This window comes from Balaenoptera acutorostrata, chromosome 6, assembly GCF_949987535.1.
Source record: "Balaenoptera acutorostrata chromosome 6, mBalAcu1.1, whole genome shotgun sequence".
NCBI classification, from domain to species: domain Eukaryota; kingdom Metazoa; phylum Chordata; class Mammalia; order Artiodactyla; family Balaenopteridae; genus Balaenoptera; species Balaenoptera acutorostrata.
In genome coordinates, this window is record NC_080069.1 from 78387145 (window position 1) to 78410299 (window position 23155).

Sequence of the window (23155 nt, forward strand, 5' to 3'; positions counted from 1 at the left end):
CCCCATTTTACAGATGAAGAAACTGAAGCAAAGAGAAAGAGAAGATTTGCCCAAGGTCAATAGCTGAAAGTGGCTGAACTGTGTTTTAAAAGGAGCCCAGCTGACTGTACAGTCTTTGCTCTTCACCACTACATTTTACTGCTTTGGTGATTGGTTTGTCAAAAGTTCCAGGGAAAGCTCAAGATCTAAAATAGTGAATATCTTCTTGGATCTCTGGTGACTTTATGGGCTGTGTACTCTCATGAAGAACCTACTGAAGGGTGAATAAGAACTATGTTTTGCTGTTGAAGAGTAAACATTATAAACATGTGCTCATTCCTCTTGTTCAGAGGGAAAAAGGCACAGAGGCAGCGGGTCTGGTATAGAGAAAGGGCGGTATATTACAACCTCTCATTTCCCAACTGGGTACAAAGAGTTCCTTTCAATTCCTAACTAGGTAAAGAAGTCAGTTTTTTATTATTAAGGCACTGCTTAAAATTACATTAATTCAAGCAAAAGTCAAATAATTGAGTAATTTCATACTCAGTCTTCTTGCCTTCACTCATGTGTCCTCACTCACACTCTTTTTTCTGAACTGGTTTATTCCTCCTGTTCTTTCCTAGTCTGCCTCAGTTAAATACTTTGCCTGGCCACTCATTCCCATAGATCTTTGTTCAGATCCCATTTGAGCGCCTATAGAATACATCTACTACAAAAATCACTACCTCTTCCATTACTACTCTATTTGTCTTTTTTCCTTCCTCCATCAAATCAGTTGCAAACACTTTAAAGGCATAGATTTTCCCAATCTTCTTTTGCTTATCAGTCTGGTCACTACATGGAGCTATATAAGCTCCACAAATCATGGTACCTCTTAGGCCAGTGGGTTGTCTTTTGTGCAGGAGCCATAGTTTCCTTAAAGAATCTGAAGGGAAAATTGTCCTAATTTTTTTAAGTGGCTCAAATTAAGCTGAACCCATTCAACGATGATACCTTCCCCTTTGGGAGGCATGGATCTCAGATTAATATTCCCTGCCTTTGATTATATTCAGTCAAGAAGTCCCAAACTGGGAATTCCCTGGTGTTCCAGTGGTTAGGACTTCACACTTCCACTGCAGGGACACGGGTTTGATCCCTGGTCGGAGAACAAAGATCCCACATAGCGCCACCAAAAAAAAAAAAAAAAAAAAGACGTTCCAAACTTACAAGTCTGCATATTAAAATACAAGAAAAGTAAATTATTTTTACATTATTTATCACCACACTAAGATGATCTTGGGCAAGAGGGATATTTTAGGAGTATAATTTGGTCTGATTAAGAGCTAATATTATCACAATACAGACTACAAGCAAACATTCTTTCACTGTAACCATCATACACTTGTGTATCTTTTCCTTTTTAAAAAAATTTTTTAATTTAATTTAATTTATTTTTTTATACAGCAGGTTCTTATTAGTCACTTGTGTATCTTACTGTCTAACTTTTGAGAGAATAGTGATTATATACAATAAAATACATGTATTCTTACTCTCCCTTCCTGAGAAATATATATTCAGTCATATTTTGGGCATTCAGTTAATCACATTGATTGCTTACATTTGGACATTGTTTTATGCCATAGGTTCTCACCTTTTCCAAATTATATTGGAAGAGCACTGTTGAAAAAAATTAAAAAGCAAACCACAAGAATCTGAAATTGCCAGCATGATCTGTGGATACCACAGCTTATAAAATACATGCTGCTCTGTGTTTGCAAAGGTCTGTGTGACACAGCTTTCATTTGGACCCTTCTGCTTAGTGTTCCATCATCAGCCTTAGCCAAATATGGTTTATCATAGGCATCCTGGCCTCTCAAAGGGATATGGAATAATTGGCTTCAAGACAAGTAACTCTGCCATATGGAAAGTATGTTCCTGGAGAATGCTGCTATAAATAAAGATGTGTTTGTGGTTATATCCTTTGGATCATACTCCTCCTTTTCTCATATATTTTATCTTGCTGGCACAGAAATAGAATAACGGTAGTTAACATATAGGTCTGGAACAAAACAACCCTGATCTGAATTCTGGTTCCTCACCTATTAGCTATGTAAGCTTTGAAGCATCCATCTATTCGTTCATCCATCTATCTAAAGATTTGCTAAACACTCTATTCTGTAGCTTTCTTATCATCAGGCTGCTAACAATAAAGTAGTGAAGTAAAGAGACTGGCCTTTTGAAAATTCCAGTTGTGTGGGAGAAACATACAACCAAATAATCACATCATTATTATAAACCATGAGAAATATTCTGAAGTGAACTATATTGTGATATGACTTCTCTCACCTTTGGTTTTCTTATCTTTAAAATAGGGATAACTGGCCTCATGGAGTTGTGTTGAAGATTAAATAAGGTGACACTTGAAATACATTTTCTGTGACAGCCATTATGTTAAGTGTTCATTAAATGGTAGTAAGTGCTATTGGAATCAGAGCAGTCAAAACAACCTTAAAATAACTATCAGCAGTTGTAGTGTGTTTTAATCCTTGCTTTCAGTTTTCACTGCCCTGTATTATTTTAGGCTGTCGTTATCTCGTATTGTTGCTAGCCTTCCTAAGTCCATTTTCTTCTCTCCCCAAACTGTCTTGCCTATTGCTACCAGGCTAATCTTCCTCAAATAATTTGACTTTATCACTTTCCCTTTCCAATATTTGCACATGCTCCCTTTGCCCACGGTCCTTAGGTCAGACTTCTCTTTCTGATTTTCAAAGCCTAGCATTTTGGGGCCCCACTTCACCTACTCAAACTTGTGCTCACATTTTTTCTACTCTGTCTGGCCCAACTACTTCTCACCTTTGCTCCTATAATTCTCCTCCCCTAGAATGTTCTACCAGCACACCCCTTTCCTTTCAAAATCCTACATATTCTTTAAGACCCAGCTCAAATATCACAACCTACCTAAACCCTTGCCAGACTAATCCAGCTTGATAATAGCTACTAGTTAAGAGCTTACTAAGTTCCTGGCGCTATGCTAAACCCTTTATAACCCCACAGTTACTGCTGTAGTTAAGCATCACAGACCTCGTTTTATAGGACATGAAATCTAGCAGATAGTAGAACCAAAATTTAGTCCCAAATCTGACTCCAAAATCCAGTTGTATAGCTCTTCAAGGCTATCCTGATAATGATCTCATTTGCAATGAATACTCACTGCTATCTCTATTATAAGCTATAATACTTCTTACTATTTGGGTCTACAATAGGCAGGTTATAAATATTTAATAAGTTTATTATGCATCTTATAAACTCATTATGTTACATTGATTTCATATAAGGGTGCTCCTTATATAAATAATTTTCTTATATTGATATTTACAAAATAATTCATATCTTAATTGATTCCATTATATAACAAAGCTTTTACATTAACCAAAACTATTAGGCATAAGGGGTTTTTGTAAATTATTATTATTATTTTTTTTATTCCAAGACGACTATTTCTTGGATTTTTAATCCAGGACTAGCATTTCCAAGGACATAATTTTTTAACTAACTAGAAAACAATATGATACCATTAACTCAGATTTTCTACCATCAGTAATACTTTTACCTTATAGTGTTTAAAATGTTCCTTTTTTGAAGTAAGGGACCACAAGTTGAAGAGATGAAATTAAGGAAGGACTGAACTCTTCCATCCCTCCCAGACCGTGCATTTCCATATTAAATTTGTTCAGATTTGGAGAAAGTAGTTATCAGACCAGTTTTACACCTGTCATAGGCACTTACTTTAATGGACACATACTTTTATCCCCACCAATTATTTGTTAGGTCATGCTTTAGTATTAAAAGCAGTTTTCAGGATTAGTCAATATAGCCCAAAAGAGCCACTGAAGTGAAAAGAAAACAGTTCCCACCCCCATCTGTGCTTTTCTTTGTAACCTGCCTTTGTTCTTGCCCTTCCTCCTTTCTTTATAGTACCATTGAAAGGCGGTATGTAGCCCATTGTTAGCTCCATTCTACTCATCAATTAAATCCTTAAAACCTCTTGGCTCATTATCTAAAGAGTCAGTTCCAGAATATTAGGTTTACTGTGACCATGTAATTTACTAGATTTGTACCTTTCACTAAGCAACGTTGGAAGTTACTATACATTTGTCAGCAGAATTGTGAGAACAGCAATAATTATTTTAAAACAAATGCTGGTAGATCATTTCAAAAAAGAATATGACGACAAGAGCACTGGATCTTAAGCAAACAGTTGCTTACTATGGACAGTTTATACCATAAACAATCTAACTTGAGAGATCAAGTATCCAGCCAACTCCATTAGCATGGTGACCTGATTTGAAGCTTTGCTGGACTTTAATGAATGTCTTTAAACCACATTTGCACAGACAGTTCTGCCCTACTAAGAGCAGGAATAATTGTCAATAAGCAGAGAGCAAATAGATATCAAATATTTCTAAAGCTTCAGGTGTGATCATCAGCTTTCCCTCACTACACTTTAGGAAGAGTGTAAATCTCACCAATGATACCAAGAAAAGTCTTCAGATTGCCTGACAAGATTTCACCTGGAATTCCAGGCACAGATTTGTTTTACTGAGGAAACTAATCTCAGAAGCTAGTGGCAAAGCGAGATGTCCAAGGCCCAAGAGCTAAAGCATCAAGAATTGTTTTTTTCTTTCGTTAATGCAAACTGCACACAGTTCTGCAGTCTCCCTCCTGAGTGGCATTTATACCTCTGGAGAGAAAGCGTAGGCAGCTGTCAAGGGCTCAACTCTGCCCTCATCTTGTCCTTTATTGCTTTTCCCACCTCTTCAGCATTGTCAGAGCCACTCAAGCAACTAGAAGGACATTTGAGGTCACGTAATGCTGGGTAGACCTCTAGAAGTCTCTGATAAAAACTGTTCTTCTTTATTGAATGTGAAGAATCAATTTTTCTCTTATTTCTGGGAATGGCTAATAGGACCCAGGGTTCTGGGTTTCCTAGAGCCCATTGCTAGGGATCATCAGTATTTTTCTGCCTACGTTTGGTCTTGTGCCATTTTGTAGAGATGCAGAGTGATTATCATAGCACAGTTTCCAATCATCAACTTTCTTACCTGTCAAAACCCATGCTTCCTATTAAATACTAACACCTGAGAGGAGATACAACTTACGGTTTAATACATTAGTTCAGTGGTTCTCAAAGTGTGTTCCCCTACCCTCACCCCAAACGGCAGCATCGGCATCAGGTAAGAATTTGTCAGAAACGCAAATTCTCAGGTCTCACTCTAGAATTATTGAAACAAACTCAGCGTGGGTGGGGTCCAGGGATCTGTGTTTAACAAGGCTTCCAAGAAGTTCTAAAGCACCAAAATTTCAAGAATCACTGCTTTTAGTCAGTAGTCATTTTAGTACTAGATTCCTAAGGTAAGGTGTATGAGGTGTATGGAAACAAAGCTTGATGAAGGAGAAAATGATTTCATTTATCCATTATCTATAGGGTGTTAGATACCATGGGCATAAAGGTGAGATGTAATGTCAATCTCTACAAGAAGCATATTGTCTCAGACAAATTAACCAATAAGCAGTAAAACACAAGGGTTAGAATATAAGTATAAGTGATGTTCTGTAATGACATAGAAGAGAGCAATTCTACCTGTGAAGGCTAGAGAAGACTTTAAAGAAGTGTAATACCTATAATGATTGAGGCTACATTATATGCCTGGAACTGTTAAAACACTACGTATTTTCTTATTTAAGCTCCCCCAAGTTTTTCCTATCTCCCTGTTCTGCACAAAAAGGAACAGGAGCTCAAAGAGGGTAAATGGTCAATGCAAATGTGGAACTTCTGTGCCCTTACCACAGATGGTGACTTGAACTAGGTCCCAAGGACTGCACTGTGGCTGTGGCCCAGAGGCAGCGATCAACGTGCAATGTTTGGGGCATGGTACCGGGCACCGTAAGCTTGGAACTCTTACATTGATGAGGAAAACTGGAAGCCAGAAACAAAGGTTTTTTTTTTCCCCCCCAGAGGCAATGAGAAGCCCTTGAAGAATTTATGCACGGGTGAACTCTGGTATATAGAAAGTGAAATCTGAAAGCAGGTGACATGCGTCTCCATTCTATGTTGCTTCTACTTCTCAAGCTGTTGACCTCTCTGTCTAAACTCTGCATCCTTGCCCCTCGAGGCATGGGTCTTATTTCTTCTGATAACACTGCAACCTGAATCCAGGGCCTTTCCTAAATCCCAAAGAGCCCCTCAGGTCTATCACTATTTTCAAATAGGTTTGCAAGGTGTAATACCTTGAGATTAGTTGATTGGGAAGAAGATAGCAAAAGAATGGAGACAGAACAGGAACACATGATTGCTACCATGAACTGAACATAGTGTCGAAAGTAGTATTATCCTTGGATTTTGCTGACTTCATCTTCCAATAAGTAGTCTTTTCATGCAGCAAAATATTTTACCTCTTTATATCTTACATGACAGAAATTAAAAGCTTGATAACATCTGGACAGCTAAAGACCAGAAAAATCATTTCAAATTAGACCATATGCTTTTTAAGGTATGTGTTCAGATAAAAATTCTGAAGGCTTTTATACTCTCTTCACTCCCTGGCCTATTTAATATTACCCTCTCTTTTATAATGATCACAAGGTTAAGGCAGTAGCCCTGCCAGACACAGGCTCCGGGGACAGAAGCACAGCAGCTGAACGCTGATTTCATTATTTATTAGCAATATCTTCTTGAGTAAATTACTCAACTTTTCATTCTGCTGTTTCATCATCATTTGTAAAAGTGGCTAACAGCAGTAGGTAGGGTTGCTTTGTGTATTAAATTTTTTTTTAATTTGTATTAAAAATTATCATTATAAAAGTTAACTTTTGTTGTTAGTATTATTAGATAGCAGGCAACAACACTTAATTTGTGATTCAATTTACATCACTTTAAAATTCAATTTTTAAGGTACTGATCAATATAAATTCAATGATTTTTAATGAAATAACTAGGCAATGTATCATCACAAAAGTCCTATATTAAGATTTTTTAGTTTCCTTTTGCAACTTAAAAAATTTTGTATGAATAAAGGATGCCTCTGCTTTTTAAATGTATGACCACTCACTTCATATGCAGTCTATTTGTGCAATAAATACAGACACTATTTCAATTGAAAAGCAAGGAAAATAATATGCAAAGAATCACCACACCCAGAAGCACAAGCACAGGCTCATCATCATTGCATGACTAGTGAGCACCCATTATGTACCAAGAACATTTCCCCAGATGCCCTGGAAACCATGTTTTCATGTTTCATGACATGTCTATTTGAACATGGAAGGAGGTTGGGAGCTCAGAATGGTGGCATAAAATGGAACCAGTGTTATAAAACTTACCTTATCTCCTTCTTCTACCTCACACAGTTTCTCCTCAGTTGCAGGATTAAAGACCGGAAATTTCTTGCCACTCACTGAACTATGCCATTCATTGTTTATGAAGATCTGCAGAGGAGGAGAAAAGGTAAATAAAAAGGTATTTAAGGGCAGAGTCAAGATGGTGGTGTGGGAAGACATGGAGTTAGCATTTCCCCACAACTAGGGTGACTGCCAGCTGCTGGTGGGGGACTCTGACGCCCAAGGAGATGGAAGGAACCCCAGAGGGAACCGGTAGGATGTAGGGGGACTGAGAGGGGAGGAGAAGTGGAGGCCAGACAGGATCGGTGCCCCTTAGACGGGGGAGATCAGGAGAGGCAGGAGGGAGGGACTCTCCGGGAAGAGCGGGAGAGGAGCGGAGGGTGATTGCCTGGCCCACTCGGGCCGGGGAGCCTGCTGAGCTCCTAAGCTGATCCCCTGCCCTCCAAAGCCCCCTCCAGGCCGTGTGTGTCCTTGGGGGCATAGGCTCAGGGAGATCAGGAGAGGCAGGCGGGAGGTGCCCTCCCGGACCCCAGACCAGAGGAGCAGTAGAGGAGAGGAGGGCATTTGCCCCGCCCACTCGAGCCCAGGAAGCCTGCTGGACTCCCAGGTGAGGTCCCCTGGCCTCTGAGACCGGGGCGGGGAGGGCACGCCTGTGCCCCTTCTGTTTCTTGAGCCTAAGCCCCACCCTCCCATGCCCCCAGGGCCTTTTCCAGCCCTGTGGGTCCTGAGCATTGGCCCTGCCCACCATCCAAACCTCACCCTTGCTTAGGCCCCACCCTCCACAGCCAAGGCCTTCCCCCCCTTTTTTTTTTCTTTTCCCTCCTCCTCTTTTTTACTATTGTGGTACTGATGTACCTTCCAGTTGTTGATTCATCTATATTTTTATCTTTACATTCTTTCTAACATATCTGTTAGTTTCCTAGTCTAATTTTATTTTTTACTTTGTTATTGTTTTTTTGGTTTTTTTTTTTTTGCCACCCCATGCGGCTTGAGGGATCTTGGTTCACGGAGCCCAGGGTCGGGTGGAAGCTCCTGCAGTGGGAGCTCTGAGTCCAAACCACTGGACTAACAGAGAACCTTAGACCCCAGGGAATATATTCATCAGAGTGAAGTCTCACAGAGGTCCTCATCTCAGCACCAAGACCCAGCTCTACTCAATAGCCTACAAACTACAGTGTTGGAAGCCTCAGGCCAAACAACCAGTAAAACAGGAACACAATCCCACTCATAAAAAAAAAAAAGATGAGACGGCAAAATAATGTCACAGATGAAGGAGCAATGTGAAAACCTACAAGACCAAATAAATAAAGAGGAAAGAGGCAATCTACAGGAAAAAGAATTCAGAGTAATGATAGTAAAGATGATCCAGAATCTCAGAAATAGAATGGAAGCATGGATTGAGAAAATATGAGAAATGTTTAACAAAGATCTAGAAGAACTAAAGAACAAACAAACAGAGATGAACAACACAATACCTGAAATGAAAAATACACTAGAAGGAATCAATAACAGAATAACTGAGGCAGAAGAATGAATAAGTGAGCAGAAAGACAAAATGGTGGAAATAACTGCCAAGGAGCAGAATAAAGAAAAAAGAATGAAAAGATTGGAGACAATCTCAGAGACCTCTGGGACAACATTAAATGCACCAACATTTGAATTATAGGGGTCCCAGAAGAAGAAGAGAAAAAGAAAGGGTCTGAGAAAATATTTAAAGATATTATAGTGGAAAACTTCCCTAACATGGGAAAGGAGATAGTCACCCAAGTCCAGGAAGCACAGAGAGTCCCATACAGGATAAACCCTAGGAAAAACACACCAAGACACATATTAATCAACTAACAAAAATTAAATTCAAAGAAACAATATTAAAAGCAGCAAGGGAAAAACAAAAAATAACATACAAAGGAATCCCCATAAGGTTATCAGCTGATTTTTCAGTGGAAACTCTGCAGGCCAGAAGGGAGTGGCAGGATATACTTAAAGTGATGAAAGCGAAAAACCTACAACCAAGATTACCCAGCAAGGATGTCATTCAGATTCGATGGAGAAATTAAAAGCTTTTCAGACAAGCAAAAGCTAAGAGAATTCAGCACCACCAAACCAGCTTTACAACAAATGCTAAAGAAACTTCTCTAAGCAGTAAACACAAGAGAAGAACAAGACCCACAAAAATAAACCCAAAACAAGTAAGAAAATGGTAATAGGAACATACATATCAATAATAACCTTGACTGTAAATGGATTAAGTGCTCCAACCAAAAGACACAGGATTGCTGAATGGATACAAAAACAAGACCCATCTATATGCTGTCTACAAGAGACCCACTTCAGACCTAGGGACACATACAGACTGAAAGTGAGGGGATGGAAAAAGATATTCCATGCAAATGGAAATCAAAAGAAAGCTGGAGTAGCAATACTCGTATCAGATAAAATAGACTTTAAAATAAAGACTGTTACAAGAGGTAAGGAGGGACACTACATAATGATCAAAGGATCAATCCAAGAAGAAGATATAACAATTATAAATGTTTATGCACCCAACATAGGAGAAATTCAATACATAAAGAAAATGCTAACAACCATGAAAGGAGAAATCAACAGTAACACAATAACAGTAGGGGACTTTAACACCTCAATTACACCAATGGACAGATCATCCAAACAGAAAATAAATAAGGAAACAAGCTTTAAATGACACAAGACCAGATAGATCTAACTGATATTTATAGAACATTCCACCGAAAAGTGACAGAATACACTTTCTTCTCAAGTGCACACAAACATTCTCCAGGATACATCACATCTTGGGTCACAAATCAAGCCTCGGAAAATGTAAGAAAATTGAAATTGTATCAAGCATCTATTCTGACCACAATGCTATGAGATTGGAAATCAATTACAGGGAAAAAAACTGTAAGAAACAAAAATACATGGAGGCTAAACAGTGTGCTACTAAATAATCAAGAGATCTCTGAAGAAATCAAAGAAGAAACAAAGAAATACATAGAAACAAATGACAACAAAAACACGAAGACCCAAAACCTATGGGATGAAGCAAAGGCAGTTCTAAGAGGGAAGTTTACAGCAATTCAATCTCACCTCAAGAAGCAAGAAAAATCTCAAATAAACAATCTAATGCTACACTTAATCACTAGAGAAAGAAGAACAAAGAGAACCCAAAGTCAGTAGAAGGAAAGAAATCATAAAGATCAGAGCAGAAATAAATGAAATAGAAACAAAGAAAACAATAGCAAAGATCAATAAAACTAAAAGCTGGTTCTTTGAGAAGATAAACAAAATTGATAAACCCTTAGCCAGACTCATCAAGAAAAAAAGGGAGAGGACGCAAATCACTAAAATTAGAAATGAAAAAGGAGAAATCACAACTGGCACTGCAGAAATACAAAGGATTATAAGAGACTACTACATACAATTATATGCCAATGAAATGGAGAACCACAAAGAAATGGACAAATTCTTGGAAAGGTACAATTTTCCAAGACAGAACCAGGAAGAATTAGAAAATATAAACAACCTATCACAAGTAATGAAATTGAAACCATAATTAAAAATCTTCCAACAAACAAAAGTCCAGGAACAGATGGCTTCACAGGCGAATTCTATCAAACACTTAGAGAAAAGCTAACACTGATCCTTCTCAAACTCTTCCAAAAAATTGCAGAGGGAGAAACACTCCCAAATTCATTCTACGAAGCCACCATCACCCTGATACCAAAACCAGACAAAGATGTCACAAAGAAAGAAAACTACAGGCCAATATCACTGATGAACATAGATGCAAAAATCCTCAACAAAATACTAGCAAACAGAATCCAACAACACAGTAAAAGGATCATACACCATGATCAAGTGGCATTTATCCCAGGGATGCATGGATTTGTCAATATATGCAAATCAATCAGTGTGATACACCATATTAACAAACTGCAGAATAAAAATCATATGATCATCTCAATAGATGCAGAAAAAGCTTTTGACAAAATTCAACACCCATTTGTGATAAAAACTCTCCAGATAGTGGGCATAGAGGGAAACTACCTCAACATAATAAAGGCCATATATGACAAACCCACAGCAAGCATCATACTCAATGGTGAAAAACTAAAAGCATTTCCACTAAGATCAGGAATAAGACAAGTATGTCCACTCTCACCACTCTTATTCAACAAGGTTTTGGAAGTCCTAGCCATGGCAATCAGAGAAGAAAAAGAAATAAAAGGAATACAAATTGGAAAAGAAAAAGTAAAATTGTCACTGTTTGCAGGTGACATGATTTTCTATACATAGAAAATCCTAAAGATGCCACCAGAAAACTACTAGAACTAATGAATGAATTTGGTAAGGTTGTAGGATACAAAATTAATGCACAGAAATCTCTGGCTTTCCTATACACCAACAACGAAAACTCAGAAATAGAAATTAAGTAAACACTCCCATTTACCATTGCAACAAAAAGAATAAAATACCTAGGAATAAACCTGCCTAAGGAGGCAAAAGACTTGTACTCAGAAAACTATAAAACACTGATGAAAGAAATCAAAGATGACATTAACAGATGGAGAAATATACCATGTTCTTGGATTGGAAGAATCAACATCGTGAAAATGTCTATACTACCCAAAGCAATCTACAGATTCAATGCAATCCCTATCAAACTACCAATGGCATTCTCCACAGAATTAGAACAAAAAATCTTACAGTTCGTATGGAAACACAAAAGACCCCGAATAGCCAAAGCAATCTTGAGAAAGAAAAACAGAGTTGGAGGAATCACGCTCCCTGACTTCAAACTATACCACAAAGCTACAGTAATCAGGACAGTATGGTACTGGCACAAAAACAGAAATATAGATCAATAGTACAGGATAGAATGCCCAGAGATAAACCCACGCACATATGGGCACCTAATTTACGACAAAGGAGGCAAGAACATACAGTGTAGAAAAGACAGCCTCTTCAATAAGTGGTGCTGGGAAAACTGGACAGCTACATGTAAAAGAATGAAATTAGAACACTCCCTAACACCATACACAAAAATAAACTCCAAATGGATTAAAGACTCAAATGTAAAACAGACACTATAAAACTTTTAGAGGAAAACATAGGAAAAACACTCTTTGACATAAACCACAGCAAGATCTTTTTTGACCCACCTCCTAGAGTGACAGAAATAAAAAAATAAATAAATGGGACTTAAACTTAAAAGCCTTTGCACAGCAAAGGAAACCATAAACAAGACAAAAAGACAGCCCTCAGAATGGGAGAAAATATTTGCAAATGAATCAACAGACAAACGATTAACCTCCAAAATACACAAACAGCTCATGGAGCTCAATATCAAAAAGACAAACAACCCAATCCAAAAATGGGTGGAAGACCTAAACAGACATTTGACCAAGGAAGATACAGATGGCCAAGAGGCACATGATAAAATGCTCAACATCACTAATTATTAGAGACATGCAAATCAAAACTACAAGGAGGTGTCACCTCATGCCAGTCAGAATGGCCATTATCAAAAAAGCTAGAAACAATAAATGCTGAAAAAGGTGTGGTGAAAAGGGAACCCTCCTACACTGTTGGTGGGAATGTAAATTGATACAACCATTATGGAGATGAGTATGGAGGTTCCTTAAAAAACTAAAAATAGAATTACCATATGACCCAGCAATCCCACTACTGGGCATATACCCTGACAAAACCATAATTTAAAAAGAGTCATGCACCACAATGTTCATTGCAGCTCTATTTACAATAGCCAGGACATGGAACCAACCTAAATGTCCATCAACAGATGAATGGATAAAGAAGATGTGGCACATATATACAATGGAATATTACTCAGCCATAACAAGAAACAAAATTGAGTTATTTGTAGTGAGGTGGATGGACCTAGAGTCTCTCATGCAGAGTGAAGTTAGTCAAAAAGAAAAAAACAAATACCATGTGCTAACACATATACATGGAATCTAAAAAAAAAACAAAAAAAAATGGTACTGATGAACTTAGTTGCAGGGCAGGAATAAAGAGGTAGGCATAGAGAATGGACTTGAGGACATGGGGTGGGAGGGTGAAGCTGGGGTGAAGTGAGAGTAGCATCGACATATATACTCTACCGAATGTAAAATAGTTGGCTGGTGAGAAGCAGCAGCATAGCACAGGGAGATCAGCTCAGTGCTTTGCGATGACCTAAAGGGGTGGCATAGGGAGGATGAGAGGGAAGCTCAAGAGGGAGGGGATATGGGGACATGTGTATGCATATGGCTGATTCGCTTTTTTGTGCAATAGAAACTAACATGGTATTATGAAGCAGTTATACTCCAATAAAGATCTATTTTTTAAAAAAGCATTTAAATATGCAGCAAATTTCGGAAGCTCTTTATAAACTTAAACTAAAGCACTACAGAATGCATAGGTGAAGCCAATGTTACAACCTCACCTCCCTCACCTACCTGCCCCCTCCAAGAATATTTTAGCTGTTTAAGACATTTTACACATACATTCACAGATACACACACACGCATGCACACATACACACACTAAAATAAGGTAATACTTTAAAATTTCACTAAGGTATGAGGTCATTTAAAGAATAGAAAATACAGACTGGAGAAGGCAATCTAGAAAAAGATGCTGTTATCTGAAATAGCCATAAATTTGAGGTAAGAGCAAAGGCTTGAGTGGGCTTGATCTTTATGAATCACTGTCTATTTTCTACTTCAGATTCTGAACATGTTCATTTTGGGCTACTGGTGATTTGGTATCATAAGTGACTATTTTCTGATCCTTTATTTTACTGTCTTGAAAGTAGCCTGAGAGAGGATTTTAAAAGAAGATTGCTTAGAAAAAAATTGGCTAGTGACATTTTTTCATCGACTTTTTAAAGGCATAAGGGTTTCATTCTCCTTTTAAAAAGATTATCTAATAAATTATTTGTCCTCATTTGAAATCAGGTACTAGATTTCTTAGTGCTATCTATGAGAAAGAGACCTGCATCTAAAGAAACAGAAGGATCTAGAAAATAATGGAATTTTGTTTTTTGTACACAATAAAAAAATAAGAATATTAAGAAGTGTTAGTATGTCATCATTTAAAAAGTCTGAGTTTCAACTTTTGCAGCCCTGAGTTTGCATTTCATTATGGAAATTAACAGAGTTTTGATATTCATCTTTTCATAGAATAAAAACATTTGATGAGGCCAAATTAAGAAGTACTACTTATGTGATGAATAAAGTTATGTTTGTCTGTTTTTCTGGTTTATCCTCAGAATAAAAAATTCCCAGCTGAAGTGTCCAAGGTGTGCGACACAATCCCAGTCCTCAAGTGACCTTAACCTCAGTAAAGAACTCTTAAATAAATAACTTAAAATTGAATCAAAGGACCTAGAATCCAGTAGCTACATATGGGTAAGATCTATAATATTCTGCACGTGAGTACACTCTGATATTTTGATTTGCTAAAAAACAAGGGGAAGGATAAGTCTCCTTCTTTGCCTGTTCCTGCCAATATAACCTATGTATTTGGAGGCGTTCAAAAGAATTGTGGTGCTAGCCTGGAACTGACAGGAAAAAGATGTGGGCGTGAAAAAATAAAGGGGGAGGGGTGCAAAGCAGTTCAGATAAAGAGACTGGATGTCCAAAGACGCATACATGGAGGTTTGAGAAAGATAGAGGTATCAAGAAAATCCTTGTTTCTCTGATAGGGTAATGGAATATAGACGAAGAGCATAAAACTCCTCTTAGCCTCCAAAAAAAAAAAAAAAAATTGGCATCTTAGTTCAACTTGAAGGAAGATAAATTCAGATTAAAACTACTGACTTGCTCAACGTCTCTTGGAGTGAATCAGCATTCTAGCTATCAAAAACACATTTTATGGAATCCTGTAATTACTCTTTTTTTTTTTTTTTGTAATTACTCTTAAAGAGTATTCTCTTTCATGCGTCTTTAGCCTTTACCTCTTATTTTTCCCCACGTGGGATCGCTGGGAAGCACCTCGATCTAAGTGTCCCAAGTTCAGCTCACTGTCATCTCTAGCTTTATGCTGCTCTCACCTCAAACTAAGGTTCTAAAACTTGCTCTTGCATTCTCTCTCTTACATGCACACACACTTTCCCTCTTCTGTTAATGGCACACAAAATCCCTACTCATCCTTTTGTATCACTATGTTTTATACTATCATAAAAAAGCTTTTCCCTGTTCCCCCTGCCCCCCACCTCTGCCTAATTGAAATTTAATTTTTACCGTTAACATAATCTTCCTAAGCCAGGCCAGTTGAAATTTTGTCCCCTCCTCAGAACACTTAGGTGGTTCTCCATTCTCAAACTACTGAGCATGGCATTTGAGGTATCTTATGGTTTGGCCCCAGTGTCCTTTTCTAACCTTTTATCCCACTCTTTCCTCAATTTGCCCTTTATTTCAGCCTCATTCTACTGTTTCAAATACCATGGATTTTTTTCTCCTCCATACCTTGATTCATGCTGTTCCTCAGACTGGAGTTTCAATATTTTCTTCTCCTCATACTTCAGACTCTTTTAAAATGTCATTTCCTCATGAAGATTTCACTAGTCTGTCCAATTGGATTTAACCTCTTTTTTTCTCTTTCCTAACATAGCATTTTCATATCCTACTGTTAAATTACTTATTATGTTCTGTTTTGAATTAAAGCTCGCTATCTACATATCAGCTCATCAAATTATAAACAGAAAACTAAAGACATCATGGTACTTGCTCTAGATTCTTGAGCCAGCCTTGCACAACTTGATTCAGATTCACTCACAGATGTCTAATTCTGCCTCTTCTCTGCCCTAAAGATAGTATCCCCTCCTCCAACTTTATATCTCTAAACTAAGAGAGCACAAAGTCTCACCCTGTCAGAGATATGCCCAGCATTCCACCCTTCCACAGTATAATTTCACCAAAACTCTCATAAAAAGAAGAGACAGAATGTAATATAATATAATATATATCAAAATATAATATATATCAAAATATAATAATATTTTGATAGGCCTGTGGTGAAGCTTTCCAGCTCCCACCTAAGTCTTCTCACCCTGATAATTTGTGGTTTCAACTTTTCAATAATACGCTCTCAATATATTATAACTTACTTTAATCCCTTCATACAGTCTCTTTTGGTGAAAGAACCATTACAATATGTATGTGCCATCTACTTTCATTATCAGGCTCTTGCATTTAAACTGTACATAAAACTCCCCTTTCAGATTAAAGTCAGTGAATATTTTGTAAATGAGCATTAGAGCAAGAACACAAATTTATCTGTCAGCCTCCAGGCAACTGAAGAGATCAGTTGTAGATGATCCCAAATTACCAGCAGCTAGTCTGCATTATTCAGTTTTAACCTTTAATAAAGGAAAACACAGTGAACTTAATTTTTGTGTGAATTTGTGCTTACACTCACACAATCCCAAATGGTCACTTTTCTTTTATCAGAAAAGTGTTTGTCAAATAATGTGTAGATACCTGAGAAATACTCTGTAAGGTCATATGGAAACATGGAAGATGAGTGAGCTATGGCCCCTGCTTCCAAGTGGTTTATGATCTAAGAGGAGAGTATATTTATATCAAGGTCAGCCAGTAAAGAATTAAAGATTGTAGAGTACGATGACCAAAGCAGTGCTTTAGTCAGTAAATTGCAGAGTGAAACTCATGGAAGAGAGGAGCATGGGCTGGAAGAATGCAATCTGGAAGATAGGGTTGGTAGAAAAAAAGGAAAACAAGGGGCAGAAGGAGGGAACCCTCTTGGGGTATTTGGAACACAGTAGAGAGATCAGCCCCAGGCAGAGGGTTCCAGTGCAAACAAGTCTTAGATAAGTTCCAACAGTGAAAATGAAGCCAGTGTGTGGTGGATCTTGATACCTGAGTGACTCTATTCTGGATGTCATAAGGGAGGGACAGGATCAAATGGATGTTTTAGGAATATTGATTTTAATGTACCCAAAATGGATTTGAGGAGCACAAACAGTCCAGGGGATTTGCCTGGAGACCACTTTAACATTCCAGGCATGACGTCTTAAGGCTTTAGAGGAGAATGACATAGCAGTATAGTCTGCAAATTATGAATGATACACATTCTCCCCCAAACAGCGGCCTTGCAGCGTAAAAACAAAACTCAGCACAGATAATGAGATGAAAGAGTCAAGCGTTGTACCATCTTTTTTTTCCCCTGAGCTGTGGAGAAGTTATTGATAGGGACTATCTTAATCATCTTTTTTTCTGTTTTAATTTTATTGGGTTTATATTTGCCTTCCAGCTAACTGTGTGACTGAATGTTTTTGAATAACCATCCTTCCTATAGTTATATAAAACGGTTATATGGAGATGTGTAGGTTAATGAATGTTTATTATAATGATTATGAAACCTGTTTTAGGCCTGTTGAAATGATCTATCATGGTTACAACCTCATTTTCCATTTGCTGATTGCCTTTAGCAAGTTTAGGGGGAAAAGGATCATGCTATAAAAGTAAAAAAAAAAAAATTGGATCCTATTTAACCATTATGTTAACTATATTCTAATTATGAATTTTGGACTCAGGATAATATATATGTGCAGTAGACTCAACTTAAAGTCCACAATATTGATGGGAAATTATAGATGCCTATTCATACTCTTAAACTTCAAGTGCTTCTTATTTGGGGAAACAATCAATGGAAATGTTGAAGCAACTTAAAAATTGATTTTTACTCTTTCAATTTTAGATATGTCAGATTGTAAGAGATGCATTACATAACCTTTGATAAAAAAAAAAAAAGCGGCTGTTTCCTGAATGTAGTTTAGTGTCCAACAATAAATCATAATTTTGAAAGGAAAAAAAGGCTTTCCTGAGGAAAAGTTATTATATCTTAGTGTGTTTAGTATAAAGCTACAATTCTAAATAAATAAGCACTTTCTTCAAAATATGTCTGGCTTAGATCAAGTTAGGTTTGACTAATAGGCAAATAAAACCTATTAGCCTTATCTGCTGATATGAGATTTTTGGAACCTGTTGGCTCCTTCCAACAGTCACTCGGGGAGCCCTAAATTCACATTATCTCTGTAGAACTGCAACCTGGCCAGCGGCTCCAGATGCCGTAAGAGAAGCCAGTGCTTTCTTGGTGGCAGAGAGATTTTAACAGATTTCACATTTTCAACGTACAAAGAATTTCTTTTAAGTCATGCCAAGAGTGAGGAAGTTTGATGAGATTCTCCATTTTATGTCACCTGTGTGAAATTCCAAACCTGAGAGCCTGGGTCTCGGGCATGTGAAGTGATGGGTACTGTTGTAAACGTATAGGAAGTGACGGATGCTGTAAATGTGTAAACTTTTCTCAGCATTAGGAACCTAAAAAGCACCAAAGACCCTGAGGGTGGGGAGTGGGGGCAGGGAGAAAGAACAAGATGGGGGTTCAATAATAAGAGAGACTGAACAAAAGTCAGGTGTTAAACATTTAAAAGAATCAAAGCTAGATCTCTGGCAACTGCTTTCAACCCAAACCTGAGGCTGCAAAGCAAAATGTTGAGACTCAAAGTAAAAAAGTCTAAAAGGAAATTAAGGAGGAAATAACAGATGGCAAGAAAATACTTAACTGCAGTCAAAAGAATGAAAACAAAATGAGGGGGTGACCAAAAGAAAAGTAGGAGAAATAAAATTTTCCTTTCATTTCTGTTTTATATTATAGTCTGAGTTCAGTAACATGAATGTATACTCTATTCTTTCTTGTTCTTTGAAAAACCTTTCAGCCTTTTCAAATCAATTAGGGGAAAAGAAAAGATGCTAAAGCATTTCTGTTGTGAGCCACAACTTCATTTTGTCCCATAAATGACAAAAACACTTGTCGATAATTTCCATACATCATATATACCCTATATCAAAGAGGTAAGATGCAGAAGCACTAGAAAGTTCTGTATGTATTTAATATTTAACAATTATCAAGACCCAATAAGATAATTGCTCGCATATAAGCTTTCTTCCTTCTAAAGAAAGTGCCAAATGGAGAGCATAATTCAGTTGTTTGATATTTGCATTCCTTTGACTTCTGAAAAAGTATTGGGAGAGCAGTGGAAATAGTTAATGGGATCTGGGTGAGGCAGGTAGCGGTTCAGGCAAAATTTTAAGAACTGTGCTGTTTGTGCAGACCCCCAGCCAAGAAATATACATTAACAATTCCAACATTACAATAAAGGCATCAGGTAGAGATATTATAACATCAGAAATCCAATATTAACAACACTTTACATACCTTGCAAGCAACGCCAGTGTTTGTGGGAACTTTTGACAGACACACACGCACACATACATATGCACGTGTGTATACTCCAAATAAATCAGTGTGATGAAATCCAGTTTGCACAAATATTTACTTTTCTGATTTGTAGATTAGCAGTGGCTCTTCATTAAATGTTTAATTATGAAGCAATTATTGCTCCTGTTCTCTGGAACATGGCTCTACGTTGCCACTTAAATCTGGTAAATGTGTAATGCGTTTGACCACTATTATAATAGCATTATGAAAATACAAACCACCACCACCACCACCACCCCCGCCCCTCCGCAAGCCATCTAATTGCTACTCTGAGACAGGTTTATGGCCATTTTATCAATGCCCGTATTCCCATGAGGGTTCTTTTTTGCTGATCTGGATTATATCATCCCATAGATTACCCATGCCATTTCAGAGGCACTAATCTAGCTTTGGGTTGCTCTTCAAATGAGTTGTTTCTCATACTCTTCAAGAGTTTTTCTCACCCCGCCCCCTTGGTCTGACAAGTAGTTAATGACAAATCCATTAGGTGAAGTCCAGTTTAAAGAAATCATGTGAACACTTGTAGTCCTGAGAGTCCTCATGAAATGGGAATAACACCCTCTTTTAGGGTATGTGCTGTTTACTTTAGGATTTTGTTGATTAGGTTTTCTTGAAGCCAGGCAGGTGCCAGAGAACAAAACAATTTGCCAAGACACTGTCTTCAGAGATGAGCTAAAATATTGCATTCTTAGAGAATGTTTATCTCCCAGGATCAAAATCAATAGTTGGTTTCATCACTGGTTTGTGGCCATGACATAGTTCCTGCTGGACTCAGGCACTAAAAGAGAAAGTAAGTGCTTCTGACCTGGCTGGGTGTGAGTGAGTTTCTGGGAGAAATAGGAAGTCAAGCCCCTAAGTAATTAGATGGTGATCACTGTAGGTAAGTTATAAGGCTGACCCAAAACTTTTAGACAGTTGCTGCTGGTCAATGGACCATGCTTTGAGTAGCATCAGCAAAACCTGTAAGTCTGTTAGAGATGCAGAATTCCATACCTCACCTCATACCTACAGCATCAGAATCTGCATTTCAACGTGGTCTCTAAGTGAGGCACTTACACAATCAAATTTGAGATATACTGCTCTAGAGTATCTTCTTTCTATTAGTCCACGTGTTTAGGGATCTAGTGTCCAAATCATCTCTCTTCTCTTATCATCCAAATTTCCATTCTCTCTATTGGAGTAAGGAATGCACAATACAAATTAAATAACAGGTGCAAAAACACTTGTTAGAGACGATCCAGTGAGATTCAAATACTATTTTTAGTATTTAGGAAAAATATGAAATCATGTGGAAAAGAATCAGATCTGAAATAAGATATTCAGAATCCAGTTCATTCTGTGTTTGCTTCTTAAAAGCTGTGTGACCTTGGGCAAGTCACTTAAGCTGAGCTCAGATCCCTCAGCTCTAAAATGGGTCACAAGTAACATCTTCCCAGCTCCTTCCTGGTGGTTAATTATGAACTTCAAATGAAACCAGCAGATGAAAGTAGTTTTGAACTTTGACAAGCAGTGCAAGTATTTTTTCCAAGTACATTGGCAACTGAAAATTTTTAGAATTCTAGGAGTCATCTTGGGAAGGAGAGGGTTAAAGAGAGCCTGGACCAAGGAGCTAATAAGTGCTGGGCACTTTCCACAAATTACCTCACTTAATTCTCACAGCCACTTTCCAAGGTAGTCATTATTATTCCCAATTTACAGACAAGGGAACTGAAACTCAGGGAGATTAGAAGCTTGGCCAAGGTCATATCATTAAATAAGTAGAAGAGCTAGAAATTGAAGCCGGGTTTATCTTGTTAAGCCACTGCACCTTGCAGCCATCCAGCTATTTGTTCAACTGCTTCCAAGCCAAAAGCAAACAAAATATTGCTTCAGTCAGAGGAGACTTAAAAAGATTTCCCAAACGAAAGCAGTGCCATGGCACAATCGTCTTTGTCTTCAACATAAGTCCTGTCCTGTTTTAAGCACCCCTCAGTGGTTTCCCTCAAATGAAATCCATCAGGCATTCTGGCTGGAGCCTCCATCTCAAGTCTTATCTCATTCATGCTCTCTCTTCCTCACTTTATTCCGGCTATGTTTGCCTTTTGATAGTTCTTTGAATATACCCAACTCTTGTCCGCAGACGTCCCTGCACGTGTTATTACCTCTGGATCTTTGTTTCCCCACTTTCCGTGGCCACCTTATGCTCTGCATCCCTCAGGTTCCCCTTAACTGTCCCCTTCTTAAAGAGGCCTTCCCTGATACCTCATCCAAAGTAACCTCTTCCCCTCATATTGTCTCGGCTTTGTTTTCTTCTTTTTAGCATTTACCACAATTTGTGATTAAAGTATTTACTTACTTGCTTCCTTCCTTCCCACCCCACACCCTGCAGGAATATAAGCTCCATAAGGCAAGAATCATACTAGCTTTCTTATATCATAAGACCTAGCACAGAACAGTCATTCAATGATTTGTTAAATAAAGGGAGGTAAAATGGGAGAGAGGAAGGGAAAAAGGGAGAAATGAGTGAAGAGAGTGGAGTATTTGGAACTGCATGTGGCCTGAATTTGTCTGTTGTAAGAATTTAAAAGGAGATAATGGTAGGGGGAAAAAAAACCACTTTAAATTGTGCCTAGCACATAGTATTCAATGATTCATAACTCTTCTTTATCAAAAATATATCTTTAACCCACATGGGTTAAACAATAATACCAGAAATCTAGGAAAATATCTCCTCCTCTAACCAAAATGTATTATTTCCTATGGGTTGAAGAAATGCAGTTCATGTAGAAATTGCACACCTATGTCAAAGTCCTCTGCATCATGGTCTCTCCCAGCCCAAAGGCCGCCTTTTCAATCAAAGCAGAGAGTCTGTTTATTTCCAACCTTTCTTATTGTTCTCCTCTTTTTCTAAGTTGGTGGCAAACTTCCTCCTGTTGGCCTGGGAACAGCGGAGTAACAGCTGGAAAGGCTCATGGGCATGTCCCCTCCAGTAATCAGGAATAGACAAATGAAAGACAGAATAAAGATAAAATAGAATGTCAGCAACGCCATGTCCCAAAGTAGTGATATTGGTCTTAGACAAGTCAGTTGTTGGTGTGAGGGCTGAGACTGCCAGCATTCCAAGTCTAGCTTTGTCGTTTACTAGCTGTGTAACTTAAGCCAAGTTACTTAGCCACTCTGTTCTTCAGTGTCCTCATCTACAAAACAGGAATAGTAACGTCCTCGTAGGGTCATTGTAAGGAGTAAATAAAATCATTGTAAAGGACTTAAACAGTCATTGGCACAGAGTAAACACAATGAAACTTAACTATGATATTTCCTGTGTGTTGGGGGGTGTGCGGTGAAATGTCATTAGCTGATGAAGATCTTTTCTAGCATGAATAAATCGTTATTCAATGAGTTACATTTAAGAGTCAAGTTAAATATTTTGGGGTTTGAATCCTGTCTGAGAAAGCTTTCTTCTTGAATTTTCTATTTGTCTTTTAAGGTAGAA

The 23155-nt window shown here is 37.9% G+C and overlaps 1 protein-coding gene across 1 annotated transcript in view; it reads right to left on the bottom strand.

The window, feature by feature from the left end:
* The window catches only part of ALDH1A1 (aldehyde dehydrogenase 1 family member A1), a 54554-nt gene that overhangs the window by 28194 nt on the left and 3205 nt on the right, over positions 1 to 23155 (bottom strand). The window contains exon 2 of the mRNA XM_057549351.1: positions 7339 to 7443. Coding sequence (XP_057405334.1) covers positions 7339 to 7443 — 105 coding nt within the window. The remainder of the gene's footprint in view (positions 1 to 7338; positions 7444 to 23155) is intronic.